The sequence below is a fragment of the Parasteatoda tepidariorum genome, chromosome 10 (assembly GCF_043381705.1).
Source record: "Parasteatoda tepidariorum isolate YZ-2023 chromosome 10, CAS_Ptep_4.0, whole genome shotgun sequence".
Lineage (NCBI taxonomy): Eukaryota > Metazoa > Arthropoda > Arachnida > Araneae > Theridiidae > Parasteatoda > Parasteatoda tepidariorum.
Window position 1 is genome coordinate 63,753,267 of NC_092213.1, and position 11,593 is coordinate 63,764,859.

General features: G+C 28.9%; 1 protein-coding gene across 2 annotated transcripts in view; it reads right to left on the reverse strand.

Moving 5' to 3' along the window:
* Positions 1-10,836, reverse strand: part of LOC107448763 (SLIT-ROBO Rho GTPase-activating protein 1) — a 217,266-nt gene extending 206,430 nt beyond the window's left edge. For both annotated transcript variants that reach the window (XM_071187096.1, XM_043045560.2), the window contains exon 1: positions 10,603-10,836. In XM_071187096.1, the coding sequence (XP_071043197.1) occupies positions 10,603-10,663 (61 nt within the window). In that variant the 5' untranslated portion in view covers positions 10,664-10,836. The remainder of the gene's footprint in view (positions 1-10,602) is intronic.
* Positions 10,837-11,593: the final 757 nt, after the last annotated feature.

Genomic DNA, 11,593 nt, shown 5'->3' on the forward strand with positions numbered 1-11,593 from the left:
AAAATGTTTCCAGTGTTTCCTAAAATGTTCCCGTACCCCCAGGGGTACGGGAACAGTTAAACGGGGGTACGCATTCTTACGCAAAATACCTTGCAACAAACGAAAATTTCAAAAATTTTTATTTAAAAACAAAGATAGCCATGAAAATTTACGATTACGTATTTTTCTATTGCTATTTTTTGCAGAATTAACAGTTCAGTATTTCCCAAACGGATCAATGCTACCCAAAGTGTGGTACGCGTACCCCCAAGGTAACGGGAACAGTTAAACGGGGGTACGCATTCTTATGCGAAATATCTTGCAACAAACGAAAATTTTAAACAATTTTATTTAAAAACGAAGCTAGCCATGAAAATTTACGATTACTTATTTTTCTATTGCTATTTTTTGCAGAATTAATAGTTTGTAATTAGTGGTGACAACAGCCAGTTTTGATTTTTAACTTTTGTGCAATTTTTTTATAGTAAAAAATACATTCATTTTTTAATTAGTGGCTCACAGCTTTAGTAAAAATTTAGAAAGGGTAGACAAAAGTTATAAGTTTGGGAAACACTGCAATAGATGATAGTCGTTATTAAAAATAAAAACTGTTTCATTACAGACTATTCAGAATAAATCAGAATTTGTTCGAAAAATCAGTTGAGTATCCTAGAGTAGAGTTGGGCAAAGCAAATCATATACTCCGACAGAATCAGTTCACTTAAGTGTTTCGAATCAACTTATTCGAACGAGTTGATTCGACCACTACATCAATATTAATAACAAAAAGTACTAGGCATTATTCCCGGAAGGCCTAAAAAATACGGTAAGAGTAGGAAATCGCACTGTAAAATATTCCGGATCAATTTACAGTAAAAAACTGGCAATCAGAGTGACAGTACTTTTTACCGTAAAATTACTACAATAACATGATGTACCGTAATTTTTACAGTAATATTTACTATTAAGTCACTGAACCACTAAACTAATATTGCTATAAAAATCGAATCTAACATTTTAAGGTAAAAATGGATTTTACTCAAGAGAGCCTGTACTTTATACAGTAATTTGATACGGAATTTTTTACAGTGTAGAAAAGGTTGAATTTTAGAAATGTTTCATTTTAAATGAAGTAGCATTTATTGAAAACAAAAATAATTTCAAATTAAAGATACCAGAATTCATTGCCATTTAAAACCGTTTATATCAAAACAATAACGTAATAATAATAAAATGAAAAGTGACAAAACTCAAACTGTAATTCGATTCATGCATTGAATCTGCTTATTTGAAACAAGTTATTTGAATCAACTTATTCCAGTAGTTAGAATCTTGATTCGAATTAGTTTCTAATTGATTGTTGGTTACCGATTTGGTAATTCGAATCAGTTTCAGATTATTGGAATTATCAAATCAGTGCCCAACAACGCATTCGATAAGATTCATATGATTAGAATCTTGATTCGAATTAGTTTTAAATTGTTTGCTGAGTACTGATTTTATAATTCAAAATAGTTTCAAATTATTCGAATTATCAAATAAGTACCCAACAACCCAACTATGAGCTCGATTATACTAAAGTAAATAGAATCTTGATTCGGATCAGTTTCACATTAATTGTTGAGTACTGATTTAATAATTTGAAACAGTTTTAAATTAGCAGAATTATCAAATTAGCACCCAACAATGTGCTCGATAAAAAGACATTTATTTATAAATTTTAAAAAAATCCTTACGCCCTTCTTCCCCATCCGCTCCCTCCATGACTAAAGTTTGAAATTATAAGTTGGAATTTTTATAATTATTAGTTATTAACTACCATTCTTTTGAATACATTTACATATAACATTTAGTGAAACAACTACTCAACATTTTCCAGCTAAACCACTGGCATCATTCAGTAACAAAACAAAATTTGTTTGGTACAAATCTCACCGATATCTAACATAGCCAAAATTAAAACTTTATTTCCTTTGCTCAAACTGCAAAAAAAAAAAAAATAAATAACTGCATTAACTTATTTGCTAACAGTCAGTGAAAAATTAATATGTCACACTTATGTAATTTTAATTACTTATTAAGACAACATGTAGGTAAAATTAGATGTTTTTATTATTTTTCAATTTTATTTCAATTTATTATTATTTTTAAATATGTGCAAAAAAAATTCTTCCTGCAGTTATTGTGTTATTGTTAAATGTTTATGTTTTCACCACGAAAAGGAATTTAGAAATTTTGAGGTAACAGGTTGAAATATAATGGTGCTTGGCCGAAAAAGCAAGCCAATTTTCTTAAGGGCATAAATGTTGCCCATATAAAAAGCTTACAATTTTGATAAGACAGAAATTTTATAATGAATCACAGTGTTTTAATGAATCTCAGCATATTTTTTATGAATCTCAGTACATATACTGAATCTCAATATTCTGAAAGTTTGCATTAGCAAATAAATTGCACAAATCAACCACATGACGTCGCGGTGGCTCAGGGGATAGAGCTTTCGCCCCCCAAAGACTTGGCCCAAGTACGAATCCCAGCGTTGGCTCTTGGATACGCACCGACCACACAGCTGAAGCAAAATATCCTCATTAGTAGGTGGAGCATGGATTATAATCCCGTAGCCGTCGGGCGAACCATGGGAAGTTTTAGCGGTTTTTCCTCTTCATGTAACGCAAGTGACGGTTAGTTCATCAAAAAGTTTGTCCCAATGCTTGATGCAGGAGTTCCCTTGTCTTCTGGGTTAGGTTCAAACTCACTAGGCTACGGAGTTAGACACTGATAGCCTTAAACTTATAATTGGGTGATCTGTTCAACGACGGTTATAAAATAAAATCCACCGCTTGCTTAATTTAAGATAGCTATTTATTTTTAGCTATACACAAAACAAATATTTTCAATCCGTTAAAATTTTGTTTAGAAAAATAAGTTTTAAAAAAAAATAGAGAATAATTACACGGAATAGTGAAGAAGCAGAGATTAAATTCGCGGAAAAATAGGAAATAAGTACATATAATATCTCAATCAGTCGATGATTTAAGTAAACCAGTAACACACATTTGTCTATCTTGTATCCTATGAGAGCTAGTAAACATAAATTTTGTTATTAAATAAAGAAAAAAAAGTCAAAGCTACTTAGAATACAAAAAATAACACGGTTTCCAATTTCAGAAAAAAATATTACTCACGCCAGGAAGAAAGAAAAAAATCTGTTCTCATTTGCCAATTATTTGGAAATTTGTTCGTCATCAAGGTCAAGTTCAGCCACAAGGTGAGAAGATTGCTTTACGCCATTATGTCACCTCTCGGGCAACGTATAATGTGGTTTATGTGGTTGAATAAAATCAACAATGCATTTATTTATTTATCTTTTTTTTTAAGTAGAGCAGGGGTCTGTCCAGACATTTTGTGAAAGGACCGTTTTTGTAAAATTGTGAAAAAATTACTCGTAATTTGTGAATATAAAATAAACGTTAAATCACATTCTTTCAACCAGGGTCCTGCTTTTGTGAATTTGTGCAAATAGGGTCCTGTTATTGCAAAAAACTTTTTCAAGGAGTTTTTAAATTGTAAAGAGATTCAAGATTATGCTCAACACTGTAAGATTATAATAAAAAAAAATTAAATTTTAAAAGATAAAACAGCAATTGCTGCTATAAATTAGAGCTGCAACATGCAAATATTTGGTATTTAGCCTATACTGCTGAACGCAGAATATTAATTTCGGACGAATAAAGGAAGAAGCGTCTGCCGACATAGAGTTATTACCCTATTTATTACTCTATGTCTGCCGAAGACAAAACTTAGTTCGTTTACATCTGTCTTTCTCCCCCCCCCCTCCTGGGAAGGGTTCGATTAGCAAAACAATAATGAAGATAAACAAATTTGTGAAGGGTCCGATAAAAAGTGTAGTTATATTTGTATTAAGACTATTAATATTTGGGGGGGGGGAAATCGAGCGGATAAATTAGTTCGTCAAGAAGCTAACTCTTTGCAGGCATCTAAAATAAATATCAGACAACATCGAATATCAAGATATTGAATTAATTTTGACCAAGGGCATTTTCCCCACGTAATTATTTTAAAGAAGGTAGAGCAAGCTGTCTATAAGTCGTGCTGCAATATAGCTCCATCACGATGTAAACTAATGCTTGAAAAATAAATGACGCCCTGATATATTGCAAAACATCGAATCGAACATCGATTCAACATTTAAATAATTACTACAGAAAATTATATAAAGTAATTAATAATTATATAAAGTAATATATATAAAGTAAAGTAAAGTAATATTATATAAAGTAATTATATAAAGTAATAGAAATTTTAATTACTTTGATGGAACACCTTATCTTAGTAAGATTCCCCACCTCTTAAAAAAATTGAAAAAAATATATGAGTTGGGATAGATGGGATACTCTTGTCCGAGCATAATATTTTTATTTTTTTTTACTATAGTAGAACCCGCTTATAACGAGTCCGCATTTAACAAGGTTCCGGATATAACGAGCGAAATGGAAAATGTTGTTAGGCATAATGTTAAAAAAAATGTATTAGAATGTACTTTGTTAACGAGCAATTTTTTCACTTTTTTTCCGGATTTAGAATTAAAGAGGGAAATAAGCTTGGAAGCAGCATGGAGTAATATCAAAAATAATAAATATAAAATTTTAAAAGATAGTATGTTACACTATTAACTAACTAACTTCCTGGCATTACAGTCCATGTTGGACCATAGCCTCGACTAACAATTTTCCTCCAAAGTCGCCTGTCTCTAGCTCTTTGCTTCCAGTTTCGAACTTATAGAGTCTTAAGGTCTTTTTCCACCTCCTCACACCATCTTTTGATATTACACTATTAATGGTTTAAAATTAATAAAAGTATTTTGGTACATAATTATTGTTAAATATGTTTCGGTGTCATTGTTAGAAATATTTGAGTAATTTTTAAAATGTTCGAATTATGCTTATTTAGTCTGTTTCCCGAGTTTTCCGTTATATGCCCGTCCTACTGCATTAAATTTTTTGTTTCATATTTCCATAAACATTACATCACTTTTCTTAAACTAATGCAGAAGGAGAATCACAGTAGGTAGTAGTATCACATGGCACAGTAGGGAAATCACATGGCACAGTTAAGCTGTGCCATTTTTATTTCAATGAGCTCTATTTCAGCTTCGCATGTTTTACTTTTACTAATATTCGTTTCTATACTCATAGTATAAAAATTGCATTTATTTTATTGTACTATTATTCGAAATCGTTTTCTAATTTTCGCTAGAAGTTTCATTTATTTACTTTATTATTATTATTCGAAATCGTTTTCTAATTTTCCCTAGAAGTTTCATTTATTTACTTATTTATTATCATTCGAAATCGTTTTCTAATTTTCCCTAGAAGTTTCATTTATTTACTTATTTATTATTATTCGAAATCGTTTTCTAATTTTCGCTAGAAGTTTCATTTATTTACTTATTTATTATTGTTCGAAATCGTTTTCAATTTTCCCTAGAAGTTTCATTTATTTACTTATTTATTATTATTCGAAATCGTTTTCTAATTTTTCCTAGAAGTTTCATTTATTTACTTATTTATTATCATCGAAATCGTTTTCTAATTTTCCCTAGAAGTTTCATTTATTTATTTATTTATTTATTTGGGCAAAAATGATTTGTTTAAAATTTGCAAAGTATTTGGAAGATCATTTCGACAGAGTTGTCTTATATTTCAATATTAGGAAACACCAGCATTAAAAATGAAATACATCATCACAAGCTTCACACATCACCGTTTCACCTTTACCATTTCAAAAAGAATTTTTTTTTTCACTTAACAAACAGAGAAAGAATAGTAGATCTTTCTCAAGCAAATCCAAAGACATTTATTACTACTTGAAAAAAAATGAAAGGAACTTTTCCTATTTAGACAGTAAACACTCGAATGTATATGTCCACCGCGAAAGAATGATGTTTTTATATTCGGTTGGGAAGGCAGGCCTCCCATCATCATGAGTTAAACACTAGGTGCTTCGAGAGTTTGATGATTTATTGTCATAACACTCAATGCTCAGTCATTCAATAACATGTGAGAATTATTTGTTCTTTTTTTTTTCACATACAATAAAAAGAGTAAAAAAAATTGTAAAATTGCATTTATGAAGGAGAAGGACAAAAAACATAATCTAGAATGAGTTTTCAGGGGCAGATGTGTACAAAATCATAAAAAAGAAAAAAACATAGAAAGAAAATATCTAAAAAAAGATGTGAAAAAGCAAACCTCAATCGCTCACTCAGAAGATAAAGTTTGCCTCTCAATTAGGATACCCAGGGTCGAATCTCAGCGGTGGCTCCCAGGAATTCAGCTGCCAGCTTCCGCCAACACAGTTAGGACGTAAAATATTCACAGTGGTGGATCATGGGTTAGAATCCCTTTGCCGTCAGGCTAACCGTGGGAGGTTTTCGTGTTTTCCCCGTCCATGTTACACAAATGCGAGTCCTGCACTAGAGTCCTGTTCCCAGGACTTGATTCAGAAGTTCTCTTGTCTTCTGAGTTGGGTCAAAAATTACAAGGCTGCGGAGTTGAACATTGATAGTCGTAAATTCAGAATTAGGTAATGTGGATTATAAAATAAAATAGCTCACTCAATTATAGCGCCTGAAAGTCTACTACTACTGTACTGTACAAGTGCAACAAAATAACGTAGCCAAAATTAAATGACAAAACAGACATACAAAAAGTATAAATAAATCAAATAGGAAAGCTATTTGGCGCAAAAGCTATCTGGTACCGCCACAGAGGCTTGTAATCTATAAGTAACACACAATTAAAACAAAAAAACTCACTACAGATTACTTTATTTCCATAAATGTTAAACATTTATAAACTATTACAGGAGATAACTAATTTTTTTTTTCTCCAAAGACCTGAGACACGCATTACATCATATCAAATGAACACCATTTAACGGCTCCGTACCTTATATGATTCACACCTTATATGATTCTTTATTCATTTAATAAGCCTGTTTTGCACTGTTGATTTGTGTATACTTATAGAGAGATGTCACCCTGTATCTATAAGTATGGAGATAATATGGAAAATAAACTTAAGCTTTAATTACTATGAGAAAATTGACCTAAAATCGAATTATTTAACAATCTGGTGATACAACTTTATTTTTCATATAGCCTTTTTCATATCACTAAAATAATTATAAATTATATTTTCAATAATTATAAATTATTTAATAACTATGGACAGCCGATACGTGTAAGGTTATGTGTTGCAGAAAGTCAACTCCATAACTTTAAAGTTATGAATGCAACTTCGGTGTAGGCGAAGTTCACTAAGAAATACAGAGGAAAACATTCTATGAAGAAAAATTTTAATTTATGAATTTATTTATTTATTAATTTTATTTATTTTGCTTCAGATGAAAGTCAATGTTACAAGACGATTAATCAAATTTTAGGCATACTGGTGTTCCAAAAAGTGCTTAATTAATATTATTTCATATTACTTTACTGTTTATTTTCGGAGATAGCAATTAAAAAAAGTGAATAAATAAAATAAAACTATAAATAATATATACATAGAAATGTTAAATTTGAATTGAAGTTAGGAGAATAATTTTATTACATATTTTTTTAATTTTTACAATTATTACATATTAATTCTAATTCTAATTACATATTTTTTTAAATCTTTTTTTTATTATTATTATTATTTCTTTAAAAATAATCTCAGAATGCTTTTTTTATTTTTGTATAAAACACCTGAGAAAAATAGGGTAAATAAAGGAGAAAAGAAAATAAATACAGCTGAATGATAATATAAAACGAAAGCTAAGCTTTTTCACTTCGAAATAAAGCTTTCCAAGATCCGACAGGTGATTTGCATATGGCACATTTTAATTAAAGCTACCACCTAAAACATCCCAAGAGGTGCAAATGCGTTGTCCTTTGAAGTCAAAGAAAATTGGTAGTAAAAAAGAGAATTTTAAAGACATCATTTACCACGCTCTACTTAAAATAAATTTTACATTTTTATAAATAGTAAAATAGGAAAGCAGTTTGTTTCTATAAATTAATCAATGGAAGAAGAAATATTTAGAAGAGAAATAATCAGATATATTTTTTTTCAATTAACTTTTATTTATTATTAGAAAAATCGTACTGTTCAAGTCATTAATTTTTAAGTAAATTTTTTTTTTCGTTCTGTGATTTTTTCTTTAATAAAATATTCATAAGTTTCAAAATGTAGAACATTTTTGTTAAAAATGTATCGAAATTAAGTTTCCTGAAAATAAGAGAAATAATCTTAGGGGACTTTACCTAGATTGGTAACATAATTTCTCAAAATTTTTAAATAGAAAAGACATTTTTTTTAAACAAAAAAGTTAAGGGTTGTGTTTTTTTAAAAAAAAAATTTCTAGTACTAGTTATTTTTATAACAATAGATAAAAAAGAAACTTACTTTTGATGTTTGCAAAGTAATTTACAACAAACGAATAATTAATAGGATAAATTTGCACACAATGGCTTTCTCGAAATGCAGTTTTTTTTTTTAAATTTTAAATATAAGTTGCAATATCTACGTATTAGAAAACTCTTTTTTAAATAAGAATCACCGGTTGAACAATGAATGGTTAAAATTTGAAAATATTTCTATGATTACGATTCAAATAGTTTTTGTTTGTTTATATTTAAAAAATAATAAAACGGGAATTATGCATGTAACACTAGCGATATGCTATACCACCAATTTAATACCGCATGGTAAAAAAAAAAAAAGAAATATGGATGGTGAAACCTAATTTAATATCAAAATGATAGATAAGTTATGAAGATAATTTTTATTCATTTACTTTAAAAGCTCAAATACAATTGAAAATAATAATTCTTTCAAGATCTGTTATAAATAATTCTATTGAAGGTTAGAAAAAAACCAAAGAACCAGTTATAATTGTTTACGAAACAATAGAAAGACTCAATCAATATCACTGCAAATGGAATTCAAAAAAATTCTGTGCACAAATATGTAAAGAGAATAAAAATAATTGTTCAAATTACGAGTATCATATCTAGCTGAAAATTGAAATATAGATAAAAAAAATATATATTTAATAGTTAAAATGGAGTCTTTGAGCAAATGGAATCCGTATTAATCGTTTATGAAATAATTAAAATTTTAAAATGTTGCCACGGTTACGATTCGAATAGACCGATTTAAATAATGATAAAAGGCTCAATCAATATCACGGCAAATGGAATTTTAAAAAAAAGCAGTGAAATAAGCGAAATCAGCAGATTTCTGCATATGTAATGAGAATAAAAATAATTGTTCGAATTACGAGAATCAGATCATGTAACTAGTTGAAAATTGAAACTTAGTTCGAAAAATATATACTCAATAGTTAAAATGCAGCATAAATAATGTAAAAATTAAAATTATTTTTTAGCTACTGATAAAATGAGCTCTTACAAATGATGAATTGAAAAAAAATACAAATTAACAATGCTCTAATAATACAATGTTTTCTAAATGCTAAAAAAAAAAGATAAACACAAAAAACTAACTTATAAAATCTATTTTCCATCTATGTGTAGTTGACAAAGTAAATAATAAGAAAAGTATTCACAACGTGAATAAAATCAATAATTTAAAAAAAATTATTAAAATTTAGAAAAATATTTTTAAGGCAGGAAAAGAATAAGTTAAAATCTTTTACTTCAATCTTTATTTTATACAATTTGAAAAATAAATGTGTGCTAATCTAAATAAAGATATTTTAACAAATGACTAAATAAAGCATACTGCATATTATTAGCTATTTGAAATTCCTGATTTTAAATTAGAAAATGATAAATATAAATATTTCATTTTGAATAAATTTAATTGCTAATATAGATGAGATATAAAAATAATTAATATTACGAGTTGTTATGTCCCCAAAGGCGAATTTCTTAAATGTATAAGGCAAAATTAATTAAGACATAATAAAAACAGAATTAACGCAAAATAATCCATATTTTTTAAATATTTTAAGTCTAAAGACAGTACAAACAAAATAAGATAAAATAATGTCATAGTATTTCATACAAATGTCCAACGAGCAATTGTTAATAGATCATATAATAATACACCAATAATAAAAAGTAAACAATTATTCTAAATATATATTTTTTTAAAATAAAATATTAATTAATACATTTTTGATCAAAAAGTGTTCAGCATAAATTACCTTTAAATTAAATTAAGATTTAAAGAACTATTAAGCTAACGTCGAAAAGAAATAATAAATATTTCAATTAATGAACTACTATAATATCCAGTTGTTCTATCAGAGCAGATTTAGAGTTAAATTAATCGATCGTTCGCTAAAACTTTCTAAACGTCATCATCAAAATAAATACCCTTTAAGGAATTCAATTTATAAAGAGAAAGTAATGATAAAGTCTGTTGACTTGGAATAGCTGACGGCGTTTAACCTACTGTGCTACTGTTTTCGCCAGACAACGGTTATCGCCGTCATAATATGCGGAATATTAAAAGCGGAACAACAGTCGGAAAACGTGGGAAAACAAAACAAATATCGTCCTATTGTAATTATATACATGATTCTTACCTTTAACTGAACCATCGAAATGTAACAATATGTCCCGTTCCTTTTTATTTGACAGCGCCATAAGCGAGCGAGGTATATTTTCACAAACACAAGCGAAAAATTATCCGCCTACATCATTTTGTAGTTACTCCATTGCAATTTCGCCGGTTTTTCTTGCTCGTTCAACGACTTCTGGCGTCTTTCGCCATTGCGAAGATTTTGTTCCGCTTTTGGTTTGAAGTAGCGCCATCTTTTGGTTGTTTCTATGACAACACATCTTACCTGAGCAATGCTGGAAAGATTATCCCATTTTAATGAAAGAACCACAAGGAGAAATTTTTTTTATAAAACTGTAAAAGGAGAGAAGATAAAAAAAAAGTTGTATTTGCAATAGAGTTAAAAATTGTTGTTTTGTGTTTAATGCTCCGACATTTAAAGATATTTCAAGTTCTTTGTGATGCTATTTTTAGATCTGACGGCAGTGATTTTTCATTCAAATCGGCTTAAAAGAAGTTTTTCCTCTTTTCCGCTCCAGAAAGAGAAAAAAATTCTTTTTAACTTAAGCTTTTTTTATTCAATGTCCAGAATTGATTTTATTTTTCTGGCTTACGATTGAGTTTCCCATTTAGGAATCGTTAAAAGGCGTATTTTTCCCATTAGGATTTGCGTCAATTTGCTGAAAACTCATTAAATTATGTTTCACAGTTTGATGCAGTTGACGGTGGGGGGATCGTAATTCTCGGAGTTCCAGATAAGGGCCGCCAATTTTAAATTTATATAGAGAAAAAACTAGAAAATCCTTATTTTCAAGATTTTTAACAAATAGTATAAGGGCCACCAATCATTTTATTTTATAATAATGACAAATTAAGTTTTGAGTGTCACATCCCCATTCTTCGACTTTTATCACGTTTTTTACATTTATTTTATTTTATAACTGGTGTTGAAGATCCGATCCAATTCTGAGCTTACGACACTCAATGTTCAACTCCGTCCCCTTATAATTTTGAAC